The sequence below is a fragment of the Hoplias malabaricus genome, chromosome 6, assembly GCF_029633855.1.
Source record: "Hoplias malabaricus isolate fHopMal1 chromosome 6, fHopMal1.hap1, whole genome shotgun sequence".
Lineage (NCBI taxonomy): Eukaryota > Metazoa > Chordata > Actinopteri > Characiformes > Erythrinidae > Hoplias > Hoplias malabaricus.
The window spans coordinates 20,439,889-20,467,733 of record NC_089805.1 but is presented as its reverse complement, the minus strand read 5'-3'; the positions used below and the strand labels follow the sequence as shown (position 1 = coordinate 20,467,733).

The following is a 27,845-nucleotide window of genomic DNA, read 5'->3' as shown; positions in this document are numbered from 1 at the left end:
TTTTAAAGCGGGTGGGCATCGTTACTGACTCTCAGTGGAGTACTGAGAATAAACAGAAACAATGGCTCATCCTCATTTAAAGGAACAGGTGCTGAAACCAGTTGTTGTGAAGCGGGCTGTTTAACTTGACGAAATATCTCAGCAAAACTGAAGAGCAAACCCCAGCCCTCAGCAGCTGACCTTTTATCTATGTCTATGAATAGACAAGAGCGATCCCTTCACTGATCTGTGTGTGTACAGTGAGTATCACAGACACAGACATCATGTGCACATTCCGTACCTGGGCACACATGAGGAGGTGGGGCTGGGCAGGGTGTGGAGCACTCACAGTAGTCAAACGAAAGGGACATTGAGAGCCAAATGTGCCCAAACACGGTATAGATTGTCTTGTGTGAGTACAGACTGTTTTAACTTGTGTGTCGTGTGAAATTTTATCCACTGTGCAAGTAATTAAACAAACTTACAGATGATATTTTGAACACATCTGGAACAGTCGTCTCTATATTGTTGCTATTATTATATTCATACAGGCTCATATTGGTCAGACTGAGCAGTTGAGTAAGCTGTTGGTTTAATGTCTGTTGGTTTAATGGCTGTGGTATGCGAAACCAATGGTGTAATTATTGGGGAAAGGGGCTGCTTTTCTTCTTCACACTTTGATATGGTTCAAAATGCTGCAAAAAAAAAGAGACATGGAGGCGATGAATGGCATTGTTAATGTCATGCATCCTGAGCGAGCGAATCTGTTTAATCACTTCACGCAGTCACAGTGTGGAATCGCTGGCTCGTTTCTTCCCATCAGCGTCACCCGTGACTGTTTCAAAGCTAGCCCTTCAATAAAGAGCTTATAGTGGGAAATAATTCCTCTGGCCTACATGCATTTCAAATGAGCAGGCGCTGAAGCTGAAGACTGTGACAGTGTTTTAACCTCTCTCATGCTTTCCCTCACTCTTTCCATCTCTTTCTGTTCAGAATCTCTCTCTCTCTCTCTCTCTCTCTCTCTCTCACCCCCTGTGATGTTGTCATAGTGACACAGCCATTGACATTACATGTGTTCTTCTAATGCCATACAATGTGGAGTGAACAAACAACCTGAAGCGCAGCTCCCTATCAGAATACAGATGCCACTCATACATTTACAACAAGCGCACAATCAACGCAATGCTGGGAGGAAGCAGGGAAGAAAACGAAAAGAAGAAAACAGACAAACGGAGAGAATGCAAGGAGAAGAGGATGTATAACAGATATATTAACATATAAGGGCACTAGTGCTAAAGAAAAATGAAACGAAGGAAACAAGAGACGACTGCAAAGGCAAAGAACACAGAGCCGGTAGAGACTGTAAAGCACAGGAAGAGCAGATAAGAGATTGGGAAAAGATATCAGCAGTAGCAGACGATATGAAGAAATAAAGGCACAGACTGACTTGGGAGAGCAAGGTTAGATGTGAGGGTGGCAGCTGGCATTCAGTTCTGAACCCCAGCTGTGTCATGTGTCATTGGCGAATAGTGAAGGGGGAGAAATAATAATGAACAACACTCTGATGTTCTTAGAGACCTATCCTATATTGTTTTATTTTTTTCCCCCATTTTGGGGGAAAACACACTAACTTTTCATTCATTCATTCATTATCTGTAACCGCTTATCCATTTCAGGGTCCAGAGCCTACCTGGAATCATTGGGCGCAAGGCGGGAATACACCCTGGAGGGGGCGCCAGTCCTTCACAGGGCAACACAGTCACACACACATTCACTCACACACTCACACCTACGAACACTTTTGAGTCGCCAATCCACCTACCAATGTGTGTTTTTGGACTGTGGGAGGAAACCGGAGCACCCGGAGGAAACCCACGCAGACACAGGGAGAACACACCAAACTCTTCACACACAGTCACCCGGAGTGGGAATCGAACCCACAACCTCCAGGTCCCTGGAGCTGTGTGACTGCAACAATACCTGCTGAGCCACCAATGCCGCCCTACACACTAATTTATTAACAAAATAATAACAGAAAAAGTACAGGTACAATATTGTTACTGAAGGTACAGACAGTGAAAATGTGCCTTTAAATAATAATAATAATAATAATAATAATAATAATAATAATATGTTTAATATGGGTAGTGCCTTTCTCATCCCCAAAGTTGATTTTCCATTTAGAAGATTTTTTGTTTTTAATAGAAATTTAATTGGAAACGCTTTTCTCTTGTTTATTTATGTTCAGAAGCTCCACGTCTTTTAAGGTGGAACAATATTTTTGAGTGGAATACAACAACTGTTGTTTGTACGTGGCTGAAGTTTAACTTGTCTGTAAGTCATTTTTCACTGTTTGAATTACAACTGAAGCTCATTTGTAGTTTTGTAGCACTTTTTCTCCCGGTTTACTCTCATGCAGTCTCTTGAATTGAGAATCAGTTCTATCTACAGCAGAAATTAGTCAATAATACCCACCTATGGAGCAGGAACAGAGCAATATACTCATCTCGGTTCATGCTTTTCAAAGTTTGGAGTTCTGTTTATTGTCTAAAAACCTCCAGATGCTGTTTTTCGACCATGAGCAGAGATAGAAGTCCTAGTATACTGGAGAGATACTTTTATTTTTTTATTTCCTCATTTATTTATTACTTGTTTTTTTTTCCTCTAATATGTTTCCTTTGTAAACATATTAGACTGGTTTGATCATATTTACCGACTGGAGAACAGCAGATGGTGATGAGACATCCTCAGAATTTTATAAAAAGTGTTTTTAGATTAAAACCATGAACAACACCTTTAAAAAAGGACGGACAGTGACAGAGTTGAAGACTGTGACTGAGACTGTGGCAATGTGCTCCAAAGTTTGGGTTTAATGGTACAGCAGGGGCTTTGCTCCCTAAAGGTATATTACTTTCTCTTCAACAGGAGGAGAGGTGAACATTTGTAATCTTTTATTACAGACCGGAATTATCATTATAGAACTACAAATAAATAATAAAATAATAAAATATTCAAGTCATGGAGATGAAATGCAGTGTATGAAACCAACACAAAGCAAAAAGTGACACTACAGTGACAGTTTACCTGAGAGTGTACCAGAGGTTACCGCGTATATGCACATCAAGATTCTGATCAGCTTTAAACCCTCTGGGGTCGAAGAACACGCCGGTGCATCTAAATATTTTCGTGATGTTTGTATATATATCTTAGCAAATAACACAGTGCAGTTCAAACACTTTCTGAATGTGTAGAAACTACTCTTTCGATTGCATCTGATCGCGAGACTCTCTACGGGACTTAAATCCTGAGCTGCGAGCCTGCGAAAAAGTTTGAGGCAGACCTTCTCTGCCTCTGGCCGTGTCTAAATGGTGGATTCACTTGTCCGTCATCTGCATCTCTCCTGTAATTGGTGAATTTGCGCATCCAATGTTTTTTGAAACTGACCAATGGACTATCAAGAAATCACTATGGACTTTTTTATGGAGCTTATAGACAGACAATGACCTTTTACACAGTAACGTAATTAATGTTTCATTTTGTCAAATTTGAATGAACATTTTCTCCTGTAGAGTGAGAGATGGCACTTTTACTAATTAACGATTTTACTAAATTTAATTTTAGATGTTTTTTAAACATTTATACAGTATTTAATTCATACAATCCACTATTTTTGTGACTCTAAGACTCTGATAAAACCATTTAAATCGCAAAACAATTAAACCACATGAATAAAGAGATGTTTTCACTAAAATCGGATTTAAGTTTTTTAGGGTTAGAGACAGATTAACTCTTCATATGCTCTAGGTCACGTGGGCATCTCTTAATGAGTGAGCTGAGATTGTTTGGAACATTTTGATATGAAACATGTGGGCAATATAATTATAATCCATTTACTTTAAAGGTGAATTTCAGAACATTTGCGAAATTTGCGAAAGAATTGAGAAAATGTCCTTAGACCCAAAAGATTTAATTGAGTTAACCCATTTTATTAAAAAAAAAAATGTAAAAAAAAAAATAATAATAATAAGATTTGAATGAAGAATTGTAAATAGTTGAGAAAATGTCCTTAGAGCCCAGAGGGTTAATGTTGTTTCAACCATTAGTCGAGTATAAAACATATCTTAATCAAAGATCTTAATCACCTTAATCCTATTTTGATAGTGGTCTCAAAATGGGTAAAATCACCATACGTTATTCTGATAGAGATACTTTTACAGACTGTTTCCACATGCATTTTTCTCCCCATTTCATCCTGTTCTTCAATGGTCAGGACCCTCACAGGACCACCATGGAGCAGGTATTTTTTTATCATTCTCAGCGCAGTGTGTGTTGTGCTAGTATGAGTGGATCAGAAACAGCAACTGCTGCTGGAGTTTTTGAAACACTGTGTCCACTCACTGTCCAACCTGTTAGACACACCTACCACATTGGTCCAACTTGTAGATGTAAAGTCTGAGACATTAGCTAATCTATTGTTGCACAGTTGGATATTTTTGGTTTGTAGACTATTCCAAATCCAGCGGTGACACTGAGGGCTTGAAAAAGTCCAGCAGCACTGCTGTGTCTGATCCACTCATACCAGCACAACAAGTGCTCCTGTGTGGTCAATGAGGTGTAGACACCAGGTAGGCGTTCCTAATCCAGTGGTTATTGAGTGTATGTTACAGACTGAACAAACATTTCTAAAATATAAAATAAGCTGATGATGATCTGAATTAGTCTGAATGTAGGTACAAGCTTAAAATATCTGAATTGTATCTAACAGCAATGACACAAGGAAAGTGAGGCAGGTGCAGGTCTGCCTGCATTTCTTTGACACATTTGTTATGTTGCATTTAACTTAACATAGTCAAGCCCTTTGTGTCACAACATCTAAAGAACACGATTTAATACATTTAATGAGACAATAAAGCTTCCTTTAAAAAACTAAGAAATGGGCCTGTTTTTTAGAACAACTTTTCTCATGACCAAGGTTGTTTTACAGATGCAATGCACAAAATAACAACAGCAACAGCTAGTGTGTTTAAAAGGCATTGAACAAAAACAAACAAAGCCTAAATCGGTAAGAGTTAGAGGTAGAATGAAGGTATTGGGAAAGGGCTGGATAAAAAAAATGAGATGGACTTTGAAGTAAGGGATTTAAGGTGAGACTGAATAATATTATGGGGAGAAAAAAAGGAAGGATGATGCACCCAGTTTTACACCAGACATGGAGGTGTTTGCATATTTACAGAAAGTGGAGCACTGAGGAAAAGACATCCTGCCTGAAACCTGATACAGGAATGAAGGCATGTGTAGGTTTTCCACTCCACTGAAGACAGTTTTATATATATATAAATGTATATATAATAATCATTACATAATCACAGAAACAAGAACAAACATCATTTTAGGGATTTATAAACTTCTAAAAGAATGCTGTTTAATGCTAGTTGTTTTTTCTTAATTTCTTAATCATTGCTTAATGATTAATTGTGACAATACCTTAACATTCTATAAGGCTTATTACTGTCTTACGTATTGTGAATTATTTACCTTATTGTAAAGTGTGACCAATATTCCTAATTTTATTGTGGTACCTTGTAGACATTAAACGTTTATTGTTTTTCCGATCAACCAAGGTAAAATTCCTGATGGCTATTTATTACCGTTTCAATGTAAATTACTGCAATTATCGTGGTTTGAAAACAAACTCAGTGGCTGCAGTGCCGCACATAACATAGGTTGGTTTTGTGTCAGGGGAAACATGACAGAGTGACAGAGCTCTGGTGTGGTGCCCAATCTCACCTCTTTGATCTGATTTCATTCCCCAAGAACCGTCAAATACAGGAGTGGTGAAATCAGGAAAGGTTGGAGTAAATTAATGGCCTGTAACTGATGCATGCTTGGCTGTAAAAATATGCTAATTTAGTCATTTGGTTTAATTTTTACAGACAAGGTATAAAAAATAGAGGTAAAAAATAACACATTCTAGCTAGATTTACAAACTCGCCATCCGTTTCACCTTAAAATATGCATTGCTCCATTGCACCTTCAGTAGTATAATAATATTTGAGTGCTCTTAACTTCACCTTAAATTGTGAAGAATTCTTGAGATCTCCTCTATATTAAACAGAGTTTGCTAACATTACATTAACCACCTTAAATGGTTTAACATTAATTTCGACTATAAGTGGTTAAACATTACATTCAAACATAACAATTTGTGCTCTAGAATTTGTTTGTTTGGTTATAAAATGTTTTTCCTTAAGTGACAGTAGTACTAACTGAGATCATTTTGGCCACTATAATTATGATATTAAATGTTCATACCTTTTCATGTCTAGCATCTAGACAGATACAGCCAAGCATGTTCTCCCATTGGCTAGGGCTTCAGGAGCTGGACAGAAGGTCTTATAGCTCATACTAAATATGAATGTAATTAGGAAGTGAAAAGGCAATCAAATTTTGAATCACATGTTGATTTACGATAGCTGTGATCAGTTTTGTGAGAACTGCACATGAGTAACAACTGTGATATTCAAGGGGGGGAAACATATACATACATAGAAGAAAATGTGCAGGCTTTGGAAATCATTATTGAGGCCATTTTAAAAAGCACCCTTAATTTGTGCCTTGACAGATGGATTACTGGTAGTGGACTAAAAAGTGACAAAACATCACACACTATATTAACAGTGTATTAGAAACCTGGCAGATTCTATGTGGTGTCATTAGATAACATGACATATTGTACCTATTAATATGACACAGTCATGTTACCATTACTGGTAATTGGAATGTTTGATGTTATAACAAATTATGTCACTGTAATACTTGCTAAGTGAGCACCATTCTAACATATGTCATGATAATTAATCCTAATTGTAAAATGTAATCCTTATATTACTTGATGTGACGGCTTATGACTGCTGCCATGTTTATGGCATGTTAATGTCTCTAGTAATGTAAAGTAGCCAGTAAAGTGGAACCATGTTTTAAATAGCCTGTGAGTACACTGTCAGAAGAAATGGGCACTAGTAGCACAGAGCAAGTGAGTGAGCAACGGAGAGAGTTAGCGGAGGGTGGAGATGGATGACAGACGGAGGAGACAGCAGCTGTGGGTGGACGGATAGAAAGGAGGAGGGGAGAAGGGGAGGTGGAGTATTTAAACATCAGAAACATTGAGAGGGTTTTAATGTCTCCATTAAAACGGCATTAGTATGGTGATGAGCAGCAGCCTCGCTCTATACCACCGTCACAACTGTTTGTGTGCGTGTTTGTGTGTGTGTGTGAGAGAGACAGAGAGAGAGAGAGTGAGAGAGAGAGAGAAAGAGTCTCAGTATCAATGAAACTATTGGGCATATGGTTACCTTCTGTGTGTGTGTGTGTGTGTGTGTGTGTGTGTGTGTGTGTGTGTGTGTGTCTGTGTGTGTGTGTGTGTGTGTGTGTGTGTGTGTGTGAGAAAAACGCATTCTGATAGCACTTTCAATATCACCCAGCACCACAACAATGAACTTACATGATGAGTGTGTGCAAAAGCGCATTATTTTTACTGCCTGCTGGAACTGAGAGTTTGAGAGTGTGTGGTTGAGGGAGTGAGAGACTGAGTGAATGAGGAAGTAAACATTCAGACCTTCACACCTGTCTTAAAGGACAAGTCCACTTTTTTTCAGCATCTTAATGCAGTCAGTACTTTGCCAGATCTGATGTTCAACAGTGTAGATAGATGTGGGTTCACTATTTGACAAATAACAGGTCACTGTTACCCTTTCTACTTTTATTATAAATGATTATTAAAGCCTTTTAATGTGTTTACATGGTTACAAAATAATTAATAAAAATTAAGAACAGATTTGAAACAATTTGTAAACCTTTACTGTAGTCATATTCTAAAGTGGTATCAGATGATTCCTGGTGGTCATTATTCTTTCCAATGGTGGTGATATGAACCAGAAATGCAGAATGTACCACATAAATGTATGCATTTTATTTACAATAAATAAAAGGATCAGTAAATCATTTTGATATATTGATAGGAAGTGGAAAAAAGAATGTTTATAATGGCAAGCCAATAAGCTAAAATAAAAAAGGAAATTATATATATTGAATGAACTTCGACTTATCCTTGTGTTTCAGTCAGCTTCAGTGTGTAGGAAAACAAGCCATGTAGTTTTCTGTCTCAGTTAAAAGTAAATAATCTGACCACTCTGACCCTGCACTCTAAAGGTGTTATAGATTCTTCGAGGAGAATGTTTTATCTCTCTGAAATTGTTCTGTATTTTGTGTTTTAAGTAAAGTAGTCTACTTCTCTGAAAACATGAGGTGACTGGAGATGTTTTCACAGCAAGGCAAAACCAAGAGTGAATTTTAAATGACTCAGTGCAACCTATGTAGCATATATTGAAGGTTATAAAACTATGGTTTGAGGGGTTTTGTACTACTGCATGGTATCAGATTATAAAATAATGTTTATTTGGCATATATTTATACACAGTACTCTGCAGAGTTCTTAGGCACCTTTGAAATATTTACATTAAAAAATCTGGTCATCAAAATTTTGATTAAAAAATTAGATTTAAATAATACAGAAACATAAATTCAAGTCAAAACAGTCAGCCAGCAGGCTTCTCAGGAAAAAGGTAAACTTCCACATAATGATCGAACGCAACATTAACCAATCACACTGTCCTCTTCTCAAAGCCACCACACCTTCCCAAATTCTCCTCTAAACAAAAAAAAATTCCTTGAAGTGAGCAGCTTAATGACAGTGTAATGTGAGCAAAAGTGGCGCCGTGTTTAAGTGATGAAGGGGTCTGAGAGTAGAACTGGGACACTCTTTGTCTTCCAAAGTCCTTTCATGTCCATCACTATGACTAACAATGCTCACACAGTGTTTAACCAAACTCTGCTCAACATTACAGTGTTTTAGTGGATGCTCCAACAGGAATATTGATCTATTCATGTGTGGGGGTATTTCTGTGACAGACACCTTTCACTTTCTGACTGAATATCAGCTCCTCTGACCATAACTCACATCAACACTGAACATAGACTGTTACTGCCTTTTTTTTTTGATGAGTTCATCGCAGTGTTTTTCTTGCTATTCCATTCATAATAAAACACAGCTTCTGTGTCCATGTTCCCAAGTGTGCCGATTTGGCTGTGGCCAGTAGGGACATGTCTCTACTAATAACCAGTGACTACTGAAGTGTCTTTAGTAATAATTTTGGACAAAAATTATAGTACAACAGTATGTCCGTGTCTAGTCAATGTATTTGGTACACAAACGGTTAAGCTCTCCTTCTTTACTCCGAGTCCCGCCTCCAGAACCCACAATGCCAACAGGATTGGCTTTGAACAAATTTTGATTAGTTAAAAATAAAATCTAAAGGAATTAAAAGGAAAATGTGCTGTCTGTTTCGTCTGGGGCTGTGCTCAAGGCGATCCCAAAAGTTTTGATTCTTCGAGTGTCTTGGATATCTCAGTTTTGCAATTGTCATAAGTTGTGGTTGCTGTAGTGTGATTTTTTTAAATTGTTTGTCACTCCTGGTAGCAATGTGTTTGTTTTTCTGGCTCTTTGTGTCTGATAGGTTGGCCAGCCCTGGTGTAGCTGATGATATCTTATTTTTGGGATCTATTCCTTGCTTAATGAACCACCTTACACTCCACAGTGTGGGTCCCCCACATGGCCATGTTAAAGATTAGGAGGTTTAGCACACGCCTCTGATGCATCCGTTTCATGAATGGTCTGTGAAGAAAGATTAGAGAAAGTAACGTATCGCTCTTTTCGGTCGGCAGGCCCAGTCCGCTTTCATACAGAACACCCAAACAACTCTGTAGACTAATCACTGTGGAGCAGATCCTGATGAAGTAATACAGCGGCTAATGAGGCATCTCAGTGTCCTGTCTGCGCATTGCATCATGTGACAGCTCTGGTGGGCTGCTAGTTTTGGGAGAAGAAAGGAGGAGGTTGTGGAGGTGGGGGGTGATGGGGGGGTGTTAGGCTGGCTATTTAAGGGGAGATGTAGTAAGTTTGTGTGTGTGATGACATGCCTGGGATGGTTAGGGAGATTTGTGCTCTGCTGGTGACAGCCCTGCGATATTTCCCAGTGCACTCTGCCACCATAACCAATTATCCTATTTACATGCAAAACGACACTGAATACGCTTCCTCTGTAGAGACACCCGCAGGGGAGAAGGGGAGAGGGGGGGAGAGAGAGAGAGAGAGAGAGAGAGAGGGAGAGAGAGAGAGTTAAAGAGAGAGAGAGAGAGAGAGAGAGAGAGACAGAGCAAGACGGAGAGAAGGAACAGACAGCAGGATGAGGCAAATGAGAAACTGACAAAGATGAGAGCAAGGAGGAGTAATAAAAGAGAGAGGGAAGAGAAAAAAAAATATATATATATATAGAGAGAGAGAGGGGATGGAAGTGGAAGAGTCAGATGAACTGAAGCATTGAAAAAGAGTTGGGAGGAGTAGAAGAGAGAAAAGGAAGGAGGAGTAGGAGAGCGTGAGAGAGGGATGAGATGGAAGTAGCAAATAGGAGGAAGGAGATAAGGGAGGAGAAGGAGAACAGGGAGAGAGAGAGAGAGAGAGAGAGAGAGAGAGAGAGAGAGAGAGAGAGAGAGAGAGAGAGAGAGAGAGAGAGAGAGAGAGAGAGAGAGAGAGATGAGTACGGAAGGGATCGAGGGCTAAAATAAAGCTTTGAAATAGACAACAGAAGAGAGCAAGGGTGAGGAAGAACAGAGAGAAGGAAGGAAAATGATGAGAGAATTAGAGAAGAGACTGAGGGATGAAATGGTGACTTGAAACAAAAAAAGAGAATAGCACAAGTAGGAGGAAGAACAGAGAGAAGGGAGGAAGAGGAGGAGGAGGATACAGAGAAAACAGAGAGAGAGAGAGAGAGAGAGAGAGAGAGAGAGAGAATGAACATATGAGATCAAAAAGGTAATCAGCAATGTCAACCTGGACCCAGCGGGAGGAGTCTAGGGTGAAGGAGGAGGATGAAAGAACACCAGAACTGATTAAAAGAGAGAGAGTGATGAAGGACTAGAACAAGAGGGATGGACACTGAGGGAAAGAGATAACATATATGAAATATATGAACTAAAGCACAAAATCAGCCACAAATAAATAAAATAAATAAAGGAAATTCAATGAAAGGAAAAAAAAAGAAAGAAAACGACAGAGAGATAGGTCACCAAGGGTGAATAGCACCAGTAATGTAACTAGAAAGAAGAGAGTGATCAGGCAGGTGAGCATTTATCACACCCCATTACCTTAAGCAGTGACAAAAAGTCAGCGGTAGGGGGCAACAACTCTGTAGCATTAGCTGCACTCCACTGCTTCACTCAGAGCCAGTCTACTCCCCCCCTCACAGAGACAGACCCAGGGCTTTAGGAGCGGCTGTGTCTAAGGTAAGCATTCGATCCACAGGAGGAAAAAAGCAGCTCGGCGGTCTAAAAATACCCAGCATGTCCTGCCAATTATTGGTGACTAGCCTCCTGTCAGTCCAACAAGAACAAATATACCGGCACTCTTCAGATTGCTAAGTCGCTGCATGTTTCCGGAAGCTTCTGTACAACACACACAACATTCTCCAGTGACATGTTGAAAAACAATTGACTGGCTTTTTTTCCCCCCAATTCCCAATTATTAAACTTCACTGTGGTTCTCTTTCTTTACTTTGTCTAAAGTAGGTTTTTGAATTTAGATGGCACTATTTTTCTCCAATAAGTACTGACACAAATACTGAGAGCCTGAAGATTAGCCATAGCAAACACTCTTTAAAATGACATTCAAATGAACTATTTTTAATAGAAACAAATCACTTAAGGAAAAACTATCTATCTCTACATTTACTGTAAACATGTCCTACTCCTTGTTTTCGAGTGTTATCTTGCCACCTTAATAAAATGGGAATGGCTAGTGATATTAACTTCCTGTTTGTGGCACATTAGTATATGGGAGGGGGGAAACTTTTCAAGATGGTGGTGACCATGGTGGCCATTTTGGATTTAACTTTTGTTTTTTCAATGGGAAGAGGGTCATGTGACACATCACACTTATTGGGAATTTAACAGGAAAAACAATGGTGTGCTTGGTTTTAACATAACTTTATTCTTTCATTAGTTATTTACAAGTTTCTGACCACTTATAAAATGTGTTCAAAGTGCTGCTTATTGTGTTGGATTGTCAGTGCAACCCTCTTCTCCCACTCTTCACACACTGATAGCAACACTGCAGGAGAAATGCTAGCACAGGCTTCCAGTATCCATAGTTTCAGGTGCTGCACATCTTGATGGTATGGTGTGGTATATGGGGTACAAAGATAGTGGGGCCATTCTTCATCTATGGAAACCTCAAGGCCACTGGATATGCAAAATTGCTACATGATGATGTGTTTTCCTCTTTATGCACTGAAGCTGGCACGTTCCCTGAGTTTTTCCAGTAAGATGGTGCACTACCACATTATGGGTGTCAGGTCCAAGCATTCCTAGATGAACAGTTTCCTGGAAAGTGGATTGGTCGTCGTGGGCCAGTTGAATGGCCCCCAAGGTCTCCCGATCTGACCCCCTTAGACTTTTATCTTTGGGGTCATCTGAAGGCAATTGTCTATGCTGTGAAGATACGAGATGTGCAGCACCTGAAACTACAGATACTGGAAGCCTGTGCTAGCATTTCTCCTGTGGTGTTGCTATCAGTGTGTGAACACATTTGAACACATTTCAATGTGTGAACACTTTGAACACATTTTAAAAGTGGTCAGAAACTTGTACATAAATCATGAGAGAATAAAGTTACGTTAAAACCAATTTTTTCACCATTGTTTTTCCTGTGAAATTCCCACAATAAGTTTGAGGTGTCACATGACCCTCTTTCCATTGAAAAAACAAAAGTTAAATCCAAAATGGCCTACTTCAAAATGCTCACCACCCATCTTGAAAGTTTTCCTCCTTCCATATACTAATGTGCCACAAACAGGAAGTTAATATCACCAACCATTCCCATTTTATTAAGGTGTATCCATATATATGGCCCACCCTGTAGTGTTTAAAAACTATTAAATGGGTCAACCCAGTAAGAGCCAGATATGTCATTGTAACACCAAAAAACAAAAAAACAAAACAAAAAAAAAAAGCAGAGAGGTAGAGCTAAAGAGTGAAATAGGATTCATCCTTTTTCACTGATATAAAGACTAGTGATGTCCAAAACTCTTTCTTATTCACTGTATAGTGCATTATGTTGGGTATCTGCCATTTTGTATTTGTCTGCAAAGGTATAACAGACAATTTTCAGCACACTCAAACAATCCCACAAAGCATTGCAAAAGGCAGTGTACAAATTATGTACACTAGCTCAGGGTTTTTTTTTTCAAGCTGCCCACATTTTTTTACACAGATTTATATTGCGACCCAGGCAACACAACTCTGAATGTTTACTACTTTATCAAATGAAATATAACCCACACTGCCCTATTTGTTTCTCCACATGACTAACAATATTTAGTTAGGGTGTATACCATTTCTCCCTTTTGTCTAGGTGTGTAGGGTCTCTGTTCTTGTTGGACCCCTTTGCTTGTGACCCCTTTCTTCACAACAAGCATTAAACATCAGTAGTATAATGTCTCGGTATGTAGTGAGTAAATTTCCAGTGCCACCCTAAATGGTGAATCAGTTATTCTAGCCCGATTTTACTACAAGATTAAAAGTGGAACTGGAAGTGATTTTAAAAATAGCTGAGGAATAAGAAACTGAATTCAATTATCACAACAGAGTTAGGATTAGATGATGACATATGATTGTTGAACACTTCTGAAGGCATTTGACACCTTAAATTTACCTGAAGTGCAACAGTGCTCCAATCGCTGCAGACCTGTGCAGAGCTGCCTAAAGAGCACTGCTAGTAGCTTGGGAATTTAGCTATCCTTTTAATTTGTGTTCTGATGAAGTGTTCAGCTCTTGAAGGATCAGCCTGTTTTGTTTTAACCGCTACACAGAGTAACTCTGTTCAAAGTATGTTACTCAAAAACAATAGTTAGGGTGACTCCCATTTCTCATTTTTAAATCTAAAAGTTAGAACAGCAGCTGGGCTAACTACACAGTCTGGGTTGCAGCATAACATAAAACTTGCAAAAGAGAGCATAAAATTAAGCTATTTAATTATTAGAATTTTTCTCTGCAATCTCTTTGTCTGGACTCACAACCCATCCAAGAGTCTTGACGCCGGGTTAGAAAAACCCTGCACTAGCTAACAGTAGTGGATAGTAGACACCCATAATGCACTCAGCTGTTTGATAAAAACCTGCATGAGATGAGTGTCTGAAATTGTTTACCAACCTCCTTAATCCAGTTTCCCATAATAGTGCACTATGTAGTGAGTAATATGGGAAATACTAGCCATTTCAGACACAGTGCATGACTGTACCATTTCTGATGATGTAACTTGAGGTGGCTGGAGCTTTTGAAAAACTATTTCACAAGCACATCGGGCAGACAGTTTGTGAAAATATGCTCATTTAATGTTTCTTCTGAAATCGGGGTTTTTAATAATGCTGTTAAAATTGGTATGTTAATGCACATTAACACATGTTAATGTATATGGGAATTAAACTTTTTTCTTTATTCTAATTAATAATTTTACCCATTTGTAACAACGTCCTGCCATAAATCAGGCTTTTCACTGGGTGTACTGATGTATTACCAGGTTTATTTAGCAACGTAAACACAGTGTTGCAAATGTTGAGTTCAGAATGTACTGTACATTTTATTTATGCTAAAATATGTATTAAATATAATACAAACCCTCATTCTGACCCTTCCTCCTCCTTCTCTCTCTCTCTCTCTCTACACACACACACACACACACACAGACAAACCTCTTGTTTCCATGTTTAAGCCACACTGTGTTGTAGCATCAATTTTCATAATTAAAGCATAAGTGTTCGATGCTAAAGCTCCACTATAAACTTTTACTCAGCAAATTAAACCAATCTAATTTTTTTTAAAAATCCTGCAACTGAAAAAGCTGCATTGAAATATTATAATAAAGTAAAAAAAAAAAAGTTGTGTCCTCTTACCAGTTTGTCATACATTTCATACTACACATATCTAACCCTCCCAAAACTACCAGAAATTACTAGAAATTTACCTTTATTGTTTTGATTATAGTTTAAATTGATAAAACACTATTACTATAAATATAATTATACTGTGTTGATCTTACATTTATTAATTTATTTTATAATTAAAATTTTTTAAAGGGAACACATATGATTGTGGGGAACCGTTAGAGAGAGCGAAAGATAAAGACTATCAACAACAGCTTAAACATGAAGCACCAAGGCTTGTGCAATAACAGAGTCCCCGATAACCTCAGAAATGTCACAAATATTTTTGCTACTCTCTGTTTTTGTTCTATAGTTTTCTCAAGTCTCTCTATTCTGGAACTGTTCTCTCAGTTTGTTTAAAACAGTGATTTTGCAAGTGCAAAGTCTTTTTTTTTTTGGTCAAAATGAGCACATGTGTGAATAGAGCATGTTTTGGAGAATTGTGCTGTATCTCCTGCATGTGCTGCACAGGCACTGCCCCATGCCTAAAGCTTGCGAAACAATTCCAGCTGTGAGAACGCGTCTAACAGAAAATCTCCCACTGGTCAGTGACCTACTTCAAGACTTTTTCTGAAGATCACATGTGACAAAGGCAGCTCTGGATATCCAATATGACTTAGCAGGCCACAGATACTTCTCTGGCCTTTTTGATCCACACTAACAGTGTTTACTACAACTTTGATTCAAGCTTTATATTAATAACCCCCCCCCCTCCACACACACACTTACTTCTCCTACTGTTACATTCCTCTTTTCTGAGATCTTAAACTAGATATTGGAGATGCTATTAGGACTTGATTGCACCATACCACAAAAACTGTGAGGTCAACTGATGATGATGGACGATTAGTTCTGGAGTAGATCTCTACTCCAACATATCCCAAAGATATTGAATGATATTACATCTCTCCTGAAAATTCAGCACTAGCCCAATAGAGGGGGATTTATAACCATCTAACCTATATTTGGCATTGATTTTGTTGGTCAGTTCTTTCCTATGGAGAATATATTAAATGACGCTGAAAAGAAACACCTGTGCCAGCAATGAGGAAATTTACTCCACAAACATGTTGCCGTAAAATGTGCTGTGATTCTGTGCAGAAGGGAGCTGGATACTGATACTAATATTACATCTGTATTTATTAGCTCTGGTATCATTGGCAACAGCAGTCATCAGTATATCTGTGTCCTTGTGGGGACGTTCCTAATGGCTGTATGATATATCTGTGTATATAAATGCATTTAGAATATTCTGCTAGGAGAAACCTGATGGATGAAGACAAAAAAAGGATAGAAATATGATCAAATAATACATAAGAACAATAAATCAGTTAAAGCAAAGAGTCTAATAAATACAATGTTACTCTTTGATGTTATGTTACTTAATATGATAAATTAAACTGTTCATTTTTGTCCCGTTTTTACCCCAGAGGTGGTCAGTTCAGATTCTGAACCTAAAAATCCTCCCCAGGATTTTTTTTCCAACTGTCTGGCAGTTGGAATTAGCTCAAACCAGTCACAGATGTGTCCAGGCAGTTGGAACAAGAAATGCGGGAGGATTTTAATTTTCTGGACCTACATTTCTTTCCCCTGCTTACTCCAAATGTAGTTGATTAGCCAAGACATGTTTAGAGCATCTGGACCTTACAGTCTAATAAGTCCAAATGTAGATTTTTTTCCTGCAGAGCAGGAGCTCTGAGGCTAACTTTGCTTAAAAAAAAAACTTCATTCACCACAATCTTTTCCATAAATACAGGTCCACAAGTTTTCTCAATGGACTTACACTGCATCCAGGCATTCATGAGGATAACACCAACAAAGTGAAAACATCAGCAAAATTTCAGTACAGCTAAAATTTCAGACAGAAGCCATTTTAGAAAACAGGTGTCAAGCCCAAATCCAATTTCAATCATCCATTTCAATCAAAAAGTGCTTGTGAATTTGTCTCTGGATTTTCACCCAATATGGACATGTGTTATCAACAGAATCCTAAGGATTTGGGGCCAGATTCACCAAAGTGACTTTTTTTTTTTTTATCCTTAAATATTATTAAACTTATTATTTAAAAATATTCTTAATGGAGCAATCTGTAATACTGACACCAATCATTTAAAATCAGAACTATAATACAGTTTAAAAACAGTGGAGAGAGCTGTCTTCCTCCTCTCCCTCCTCCCCAGACATGAAGCTCGAGCAGGTTGCCAGTTCGAGGAAAACTTAACAAACAAACAAGAGACAAGTTTAAGACCTTTGGACAGTAATAGCTAAGAAGAATGTGCCATAATCCATATATTTACACAGAAAAATGTTCATCATTTCACTGTAAAATCTATCTACACAAAGGAAGGGCAAAAAAGTGAATGAGTGGCCGCTATTTTCTTGCATTTATAAGTCTTTACTGTCCAAATCCAGCTGAAATATTTTGACTAGACAAGACTGGTGTTACTTATCGATTTTCCCTTTCACCATGAATGTCATTGAGGAGGCAGAACTTTGTTTCTTATTCACAATTTTCATCACAAATTTTGTTCCACTTTAAATGTGTCTGTTTAAGAGTATTTTGGTGTTATTCGCCATCTTCTTGAATTCTCTGTTTCACCTTAAGGGCTGAAGCTAAAGCTATACTTTTGAAATATTTTGAAGCGACTGTTATTCCACTTACCGCAACCCTGTTTAAACACACAAATCTATTGTATGTGATGTCATTAAACATTTACCTACTTTTCCCTACATTTACAAGAATGTACCACCTTAAACCACCTTAGAATTTTAGCCTAGATAAGGCTTTTTTTATATTCTCTTCAACCATAAATGTAATTTCAGAAGGCAGATCCTTGTTTCTTATTCACAATTTTTGTACTCAAGCAAATAGGTCCATTTAAGAGTCTTATTTGTGTTATTCTTCAGCTGCTGATTGAATATTCATTTACACCTTTAACAGCTATGTGAAGCTAAAGCTAGTGCTAGTTTATATAAACAAAACATGCTTTGAAACACTCCCTATTTCACATTTTATCCATTTAAAACACACATCCAAGTGTACATCATGTCACTAAAACATCTACCAGAGAAACGCTTATATTTGCTGTGTACTATTAAGCTTGATTTTTCAGTTCCACCTTAAATAGTGAATATGCAAGGCTTTTCAAACACACTTCTTACAGCTTAATTTTTTTAAAACACACAAACACAGTGGAGAAACACACATGAATCTGCCTAAATTTCTTTCAAACTAACAATGGTATTTACATTTTTCAATCATGTTATTCAGTTATTCACATTCTTCTGTTAAACCCCCAAAACACAGTCCTTTCAAACGTGGCTATGCCTCACTTTCTTTATATAAAACACACAACCTATGGCGGTTGCTCCATTTAATATATTCATAGGCATCTGTACTTCTATATTTTTTTTTTCTGAAATGATTTGCTGTCACCTCTTCAAGAGGAAATTAGCTCTGGCTCTGTTCTGTAGTGTAGCTGCTTGTAAACTTTTCAAACACAAAGCCAATATTTCCTCTCATTTTACTCCATCTCTGGTCATGGAGATTTTCAGTAGGGCAGAGGGGCTTTTTGGGTTTGGTAAAATATAACATTTACTCTGTTCACTTGGTCAATTCATTGTTGCAAGACACTATATTTGTAGACCTGGCAACATGATGGGTCTGGACTGTAATGTGATTGGACAGAGGGTGGGATCTGAGGCTGAAATTCCAGTAGAGTTCCGCTCTGGACTGGGCACTTCTCAAAAGTGCTAGTGCTTCAATTTAGCCTGTTTTCTTTATCCATGACCACACACCCTAGACATTTTATGACCAAGTGCAGTAATATATTGCTCCTTTAAGATCTCAATTTTTTCTAAACTTTTCTCTAAAGAGAAATTTTAACAAATAGTAATCTTTAAAATGTATGTTTTCTTAACTTTACAAAAGCCTCACACTTGCTTCTGGTTTGAGAATGAGTTCAGATAAGCCTATAAAATGATCAATATAGGTAGATGAATTAATACCATAAGGAAAGTAATAGAAAACTTGAATCCTGGATTTTTTTTATTATTTTTTTTTTCTCTTGGATTTTTCCTCCACCATTACGTTTTGTTCTTCTTTGAACACTGAATTTAATTCTGCTTTTTGTCCATTTTGCTGTCTGATGCAGGGGTTTAACTTAATACAGGTAATAGCAGTCAATTAATGAGAAAAATGTGGATTTTGGTATTGTATTTTTAAAAATAATGATATACTTATTTCTACCAAGTTTGGCCTTAATGTAGCTTAAATTGAGTTAAAGTCCAATAGAGCATAGAGCTCCAACCACTGGGATTGACTAACATGTAGCAGCAAAAGTGTGTCTAAAGGTCATAATTGTTTTTTTTTTTTCATCTCTACAGAATGCAGAACCAAAAGCATGGGTAAACATGGGTCTAGGGGCTTTTTAAAAAACAAGACAAAGGGACTGGTTAGGGACTTTAAAACCAGGGACTAGTTAGAAAAATACTATTTTTGGCCAATAAAGGAATATTATGCATTTTTCCAACAATAGCTGTGAATGCAGAGTATAAGTTGCATATCCATATGACAAACTCGCCATTTTCAGAGTTCATGTTCTGAAACATGAATTGTGGCCCCTAGGGGCTATGATCATTTTTAAGAGGCTAAGAGAAAGTGTGTCCATTAGCCTGTCATTAAGCATGTCAAATACTTGCTGGATGATGATGGGCTGATGAAAGCCATGTTTTGTTTGTTCATTTTTGTTTTTTTCTTCATCATAGAATCTAATACTAGACAGTGGTGCTAGAGAGTACATGCATGTCCATTTTCATGTCACCCAGAGGTTCCAGTGTTGGGTAAATATATTTGGGATGCTGTTTCAATAAAAAGTAATCATCTCCTCTGACCCTCACAGGGAAAATGTGTAAAGTTCCAGAACATTCTGGAAAAACACTAAGTTGTATTTGGGTGGAACCTGGAAGTTGTGCAGTTATGAAATACCACGTATGTCCACACTGGTTGAAAATCCAGGGTGTTGATTCACGTAGTTGAATGTGTGTGTGTTGCCTTGTGAAGGACTGGCGCCCCCTCCAGGGTGTGTCCCCGCCCACTGTGACCCTGAACTGGATAAGCAGTTACAGATAATGAATGAATGAATGAATGAATGAATGAAAAAGTTTTACTGTCTCAAAATCACATCAACAAATCAACAACTTTGGCTAAATTTTGTTACAAAAAACGATGAATGAGTCTATTGACTAGCTTTAGTGTTTGTTAGCAAGGTTAGCCTTACAGTTAGAGTGCTAATAAACCACTAACTGAACTCCAGCCTTCCCTTGATTAATTTCCCTCTTCTAGCTCACAGGGATAAATACACAGCTAATGTGACGCCATCCCAAACCCAATGTGTGTGGTTTTTCACAGTAGATTTGTTACTGGACTGTATCCAATATATTCTCTTTTCCCTCCAATATTTCATCCAGCAATTTTCACAGATAACTGCCCAATACTGATACATTTCATCAAACCTGTGCCATCTCTACTTTATTAAAAAAGCCTAGTCTTTTCAAAAAACATCTTGTCAAGACAATTATCGAATACTGCCACCCTGTCTTTTGAACACCAAAGAACTCTTTAAAGTGGAAATTGTGCCGTATTTTCCTGAACCTTCCTTTGTCTAGCTCAGCATTATTTTTTTCCACCTCCACGTTAAAGTGACAGGCTTTTAAAGCCGGTTAAGAGATTTATGATTCTTTCAGTTTAGGGCTGATTGACAATGAAAGCTCAGAGCCATTAAAAACAAGTCAATGCTCTGCTTTGATGCTGCTCATTTTTTTTTTTTCCCAGTGATGGAATGATTTGCAGGGAACTATGACTGACAAGTGTCGGTGGGGGGGGGGGGTTCAGCAAATTACCCCCACTATGGGCGGAATATGCAAATTAAACGCAGGTGGAATTGTTTGTGTGAGACAGAGAGGACGAAGTGAAACAGAGGCCTGTGAGAAAGAGAGAGAGAGAGATAGAGAGAGAGAGAGAGAGAGAGAGAGAGAGAGAGAGAGAGAGAGAGAGAGAGAGAGAGAAGAGAGAGAGAGAGAGCGAGAGAGAGAGAAAGAGACTGTGTTAGAGACCTGTGCTACAGAAAGGGGCTTCCAACCTGATGGAAGCACTCCACAATGCCGCTCTTTGAAAGCCATCCATCTGGAGCACAATGCACTGCAGCTCAAAACACTGTTCAAGCATGGTTTAATGAGGTTTCAAAGCAGTCAACTGTGAAACATATCACTTAAATCATTTACTTTGTTACTTAATAAAGCTGCACAATGTTTTGAAGTACTATAGATGTCTGAAAGTTCTAATTATTAAACGTAGTTACTTTGGTACTAAGCACCCACATATAACATCCATAGAAAAGCATTGCCAAACATGCTTTGGATGCTTTAGATCACCATGCCAAGTGTTGACTAGAGGGGTATGAATATTGCCAGCACAAAAAAGGATGTGTTTTCTGGAGCACAAACAAATAAAGTATCTGACCCTATAATGAATTCAATCAAATCTTGAAAAAGAACAGAGGTTATAACCGCAGGAACAAATTGTCTATTAATATTCTTAACGTGGGAAAAAAAAAGTTGGATAAGAGCTTGTTTACTTTTGGATACACAATGTATATCTGAGTTACAGGAGCCCTGAAGGGTAAGAGGAAACAAAATATAAAAGTCAAAAGTGCATTCCATGTTATTTCTTTTGCCTATAAAAACACACCAAAAATGCATTTATAGTATTACCTTTAAAATTTCAGCCATCAAAAGACAACCAAAAAAAGTCTTCCTCAATATTTTTCCACTACTACTTTTTTTAACATTTCAACTTTTTTTTTGTTCAAAGGTTACAAAAAATAGTAGTAGATAAAATATGGCTAAAATGGAACAAGCGATGCTAGAAATATTTTTGTCAACTGTTGTGGGCATGTTATACAGGCAGAAAAAATAGTGTGAAACTCAGAGTGGGTTCCAACTTTTGTTCGATTAAAACAAACACAGGTGCGATTGCTCAATTTCTCTGTTAGTGTGGTTTGTTAGAGTAAGAGTAACTGCATGAAACAAGCATACCAAGCTTGAAACAAACTCTGGTGCAGTCTGTTTCAAGTGTGAATGCAGTAAGCACCAAAGGCATCTAAACGAACCAAACACAAGACCTAGAGTCCCAAGATGTAAAAATAATCATGACACAAGGGAATGTGGTGTGTTTAAAACAAACAATGAACCGAGAACAGACCTCCTAATGAAATTCTCTCTGGTTAACGCAGTAGAGAATTTCAGGATCAGTTTTGACACCTTTATTTATTTTACCAGCTCTCACTGTGGTAAAATGACCTCCAGACACACAACCCCACATTAAGCTGAGCTGATGACTGGCTTGCAAAATAAGAGTCATGTGTTTCACATGTCACTTTTTTAACCTATTGTGGGCACTGTTAGCTCAGCCATATTTCACTGAGAGAACTTAAGGTGGCACTACTACACCGTCTGTTGTTAGTTCAGCCATATTTCACATTCCAGTTTGTAAACTAAATTTGGAACTGTGTGTTTCCACCAACATCTGGCCCGTGAACCAGAAACATTTGTTTTCAGCTGAAACCAAAAAACAGTAAGTTCTTCAGCACGAACCATGGCTGAATAAATAAGAAATAAGACAGGAACAGGTTCAGTTTGTGTGTGTTTCTGAGGCTGTGATTGGCACGACATCATGTGCGTTGCCCCTTTGCGTTGGTTAGTTGACAAGCTCAGCAGGACGGCTCAGAACTCAGCAACATTTACACATGTATTATATCTCACAAAGAGAGGAGGACTGCTGAATTTGTCTTATTTTGCATATGTGTGTATGTTTTTGCCTGAAATATTGTAAAGGGAAGTGGTGGGGAGACATGTGGCATTTATAAAACTCCATATACCTGCGCACAGCCACATTAATCTTTACATGCTTTAACCTGTTACACTGAATAAATAAGTAATTGAAATTTTTAAAATCAACAAATCTTAGTCTTCTTTGTTCTTTGGTGGTAGATCATCTTGTATTTATTTTTAAATAAAATGAACAAGAAAAATATGATACTGGTGGTATATATTATGAACAAACTGTGCTCCTCTTTTCATTTCTGCATTTATTAGTCCTGCCCATATTTTCTGCACAACACAAATAAAAACCACATGTAAACAAAAACATAAAGCACAAAAGCTTCTCCAGACCTTCCAATGACAAGGGTATGTATTTTGCCGTTCCTGTTCTTTTTTTTGCCAGAAAGACCTCTGTGACAATGGCTATATGGATAATGGAGGTCCGGCTAAACTAGGCTTGCCTAGTTTCTCGTGGCCCTTATTTTCGATTTTACTCTTCAGGGCTTTCATACTACTCCGCCACTCACAATTAATCAATAAATATCAATTAACACTTATCAGCAAAGTGAACTAAGTTATATTCTGAAGCTCTTTAAAGAGCAGTCATGAGAGTCTAAAGGTAACAGACTCTTTACTGTGATAATGGTGTTGCTGCAGCCCTAAAAATGTTCCACGCTGCTCACGGCAGATCAATATGTAGCTTCTGCTTGATAAATATTGTATGCAGCAAAAGTTCTGCTTCTGCTTGATATGTTCATTCCTGAATAGGCTTTATATTCTTTCCATTATTCATCCAGGAGCTGATTTTGATTTTCTTTCATGGTTGACCTACTTTATTTTGAAATTTAAGTAGGGTAATATCAGTCAGTTTACATGTAATTTAGTGTGGGGTGGAAAAAAAAAACAAAGGGGGAATGAAGTGTCCCAAATCCTTTGAATGGTTGCCTCACACTTTCAGTCTTTTAGTGAAGCCTCAGGGCTCATAATGAACAAAGATACCATAGAAATCATCTAGTAAGGAATCTAAAATATCTTTTTCAGAAATCAGTACGTATAGGCAGCAGTTTTTAGTTCCAGTTTGGAGCATTGCTCTTCACACTGTAAAATCAGCTAATAATCTCATGCTTAATGAAATTAATTGAGAAGATCAGAGCACAGAAAATCAAAAATATATGTGCACATTCCTTGCATGGAGAAGTGGAATATTTATACACAGCACTAATGGAATGGAATCTCTATGGAATCCCTAGGTTATTATATTAAAACCAATAAAATGCATTAATTATAAAATAAATACAGTTTTCTAATCTACACATGAAAGAGTAATCGCATGTTTGGAGGAAGCTGTAGCTTGGGGATCAAGTGTCTGTAAATGGGTAAAAAAAATTTGTCTTGTATGCTTGGCTTTCTCTCTCTGCTCACAGCACAAAAACTGCATCCGGGGTGTTTTTAGACAATGAATATAGACCTCCAAATGTTGAAAAACATGAAAAGAAATGAGGATATTGCTCTATCCCCACCTCATATGTGGGTAATATGGACCTATTTTTGCAAATTTAGAATACTTAATGTGGAAATTCTAAATGTCTAAATTCGGGACAGCACTAAGTGCATGAAAGTAAACACAAACTTAAAGTGCTAAAAACTAAAACCTCGAGTTACAAATGAGTTTCTGTGATAATTCAGGCAGTGAATAAAAACTTAGAGACAAGTTAAACTTTAGCCAAGTACAAATAACAGTTGTTGTTTTTTTCCCTTCAAACATTCTGCTTTTGAACATGAACAAATGAGAGAACAACAGCTCCTCGCAATAGTAGACTTCGCCTTCAAGGGTTAATTGTGACATTATCTAACCATTTAGAAAGACTTATTTCTGTGCTCATTACTAGTCACTGACCATGTCTGCACGATCTAAAATCGTGAAATGGTTCAAGACAAGACGTATCAAAACACGTCACACCATTTTCAGTCTGTGCTCTATGTTCAATTTAGATTTTTTAGGATAGACAAAGAGAGAGAGAGAGAGAGAGAGAGAGAGAGAGAGAGAGAGAGAGCGCAAAGGCGAGAGATGGCTGCTGAAAAAAATTATATGAAATTCAGGCATGGTAAACATTGTTTCATGTGGCACATAAGGGCAAATTCAGAAGTGTACAAAAATAGCCAAGATCATTAATTAATGTACCCTTATTGTAAGACATTAAGGTTTATTAAATGACAAATGATAGACAAGGGATACACAGGTCCAAAAAGCCTCCCGTTAGAACTGGCCTATTTTTCCTCCACACAAGTCTTTTTAATTTTGGCTCTGCTGCAGTTTTGTGGCACACATAACATGATCCAGCTAAAGGCAATTGTGCTGTATTTGAATATGCATAATTAGGCATAAGTCAGTCTGTTAAACACTCTCTCAGAGAGCACATGTGCCTAACACTTGGCATCTGTTACCTAACATAAGAGGGCTGGCCTGTTAATGTCCTCCTGCAAGCGTGTTGATCTATGTGATGTTCAGCAGCAGTTTGAAAAGAATTAATGGAGCTTCATGTGACTCTGAGGATGTTTGTGAGAGTGGTTTTGTGATGGGTGGGTTTAGTTTAAAATATCTGAGAGACAGCATTGTGTGAGATTTTGAATATATCTAAAAGGTTGATTTGTCAGTAGCATTTAGTCTTAATATATTTTTAATAGAGTAGCATTTCAGAAGAATTTTATACACTCATTTGCATTAAATTATTTCCATTACTGGAATATTGATTCCAGACTTGTGATATTACTGCTGGATCACAACCTTATATCTCCATTTTGTGACTTTTAGACATCATTTGTAAACACTAGCTTCTCTTCACAATGTGTGGAAGTATGGGATCAAATTAAAGTGTCATTAATATTTTGAGCTTTTTAAATGATATTCAGAAATCATTTCACAGCCTGTAGTTGTATATCACCTTTTGTGTGCTTGTGAAAAAAAATGCATACACGTATCTGAATGTGTGGACTTGTAAAAACATTATGTGAATATGTAATAAAGATTTGCATCTGCAAACATATTTTGATTAGGTTTGAAAAATTTTGCACACCCAGATATAATTTGCACATGTAAAAATATTTTGTGCATATACAAATATTTTGTGTATATGTGATGAAAAATGCAAGAGGTTTCACAAGTCTGAAAAATAGACACACTAACGTCCTAAGTTTGTGTGCAACACTGAAGTTACAAGCACACATTCTGACTCTGTATTTAAGCCTAAGCTGACTACCCAATCAGCACGCTGCAGCCCCACTAAACATTCAGCATGCTGCAGACCCACTAGCCAATCAGAAGGCTGATGGCAGATGGCGGAGCCAGAGTGAAACTGTTTTGGGACACAGGTGAGTTAAATTTACGTATTAGAAAGGAATATATAACTAAATATGCCAAGACTTTGTATGTTTAGTTTATGTTTCTCACCTGTGTGCCAGAAAAATTTCCCTCTGGTTCCGCCACCATGCTGTTTCATTTAAGCAAACAAGCGTGCAAAAAATCTTCTGTGCTGAATTGCTAGTGGGTCTGCAGCGTGCTGATTGGCTAGTTTGCTTAAGCGTAAATACAGAGTCAGAATGTGTGCTTGTAATTTCAGTGTTGCACACAAAAGTAGGACACTAGTGTGTCTGTATCTCAGACTTGTGAAACCTCAATGTTTTTCATCACATATACACAAAATACTTGTATATGCAGAAAATATATTTACACATGCGCAAATTATATCTGGGTGTGTATATCTGGATATTTTTCAAAAGAGCACAAAAGGTGATTACACATCTACAGGCTGTGAAATTATTTCTGAAAATAATTTTACAAGCTCAAAATATTAATGACCCTTTGTTGATCCCAAATGGGAGCCCCATGATAAATGGTTAATGATAAAATATAGAATTTGTATTTTTCTAAAATCTGTCTATATACATTTGCAGTGGAATTTGATTGTTTGCCTTTCCCTGCAACTTTGCCACTGAGAGGCATATTCTTATATTTGCATATATTAAAAATATGCTTGTATATTCCAGCCATATTTACCTGATCCTGTCTGGCACCCTCTGGGTCTGGTTGCCATCGGTCATGCAGTTTCCAGCGAAGCTCGTCCCTCTGGCCCCTCCATATTCTCTGCGCAGGGCCATGGCTCCATGTGTGAGCACAGAAACGCCCTTAGCAATGCGCCGCCGAGGCTCATCCCTCCAGCCCTGTGGTCGCACTGTAAAAAGAGCTTTGGGAAGGCCCTCCACCCCCAGCCCAGACAACGCCGGACCAATGGCAAACCACATGTGAGAGGGAGTGGCCTGCCCTGAGAGCCATGCTGCCTTAAATATCAGCTCCGCCTCCTCATGAGAGCAATACAGGAGTCGCACCTACAAAACACAAACAAAGACATGAAAGCTGTTATAAGGGGTGGAACACTCATATGCAAGGTGTGGATATTCCTGTTTTGCTGATGTCTCTTCTTTTCTGGATGAAAACAAAGTGTCCACAAGGAACACATGGCGTTTTAGGTAATTTTAGTCTATGCTTTTTTTGATTTGTACTTTTTTATTCTCCATGTTCGCGTACGTTTCCTCCAGGTGCTCAGGTTTTCTCATGCAGTGCAAAAACACCCATTGATAGGTGGATTGGCAACTCAAAAGTGCCCATAGGTGTGAGTGTGTGAGTGAATGTATGTGTATGTGTCACCCTGCAAAGGACTGTAGCCCCCACCAGAGTGTGTTTCCACCTTGCGCCTGTGATTCTGGGTAGGTTCCGGACCCCCACCACCCTGAAGTGGATAAGCGGTTACAGCTAATGAATGAATACAATATTGGAGCCATGCACATGCTTTTGCAGCCTCTTTTCCTTGATGGAATTCACAGCCAGTGCATTTGCCCTTT

The 27,845-nt window shown here is 38.0% G+C and overlaps 1 protein-coding gene across 1 annotated transcript in view; it reads right to left on the bottom strand.

Annotated features, from left to right (window-relative positions):
- Positions 1-27,845, bottom strand: part of grin2da (glutamate receptor, ionotropic, N-methyl D-aspartate 2D, a) — a 196,206-nt gene that overhangs the window by 63,517 nt on the left and 104,844 nt on the right. The window contains exon 4 of the mRNA XM_066675472.1: positions 27,004-27,332. Coding sequence (XP_066531569.1) covers positions 27,004-27,332 — 329 coding nt within the window. The remainder of the gene's footprint in view (positions 1-27,003; positions 27,333-27,845) is intronic.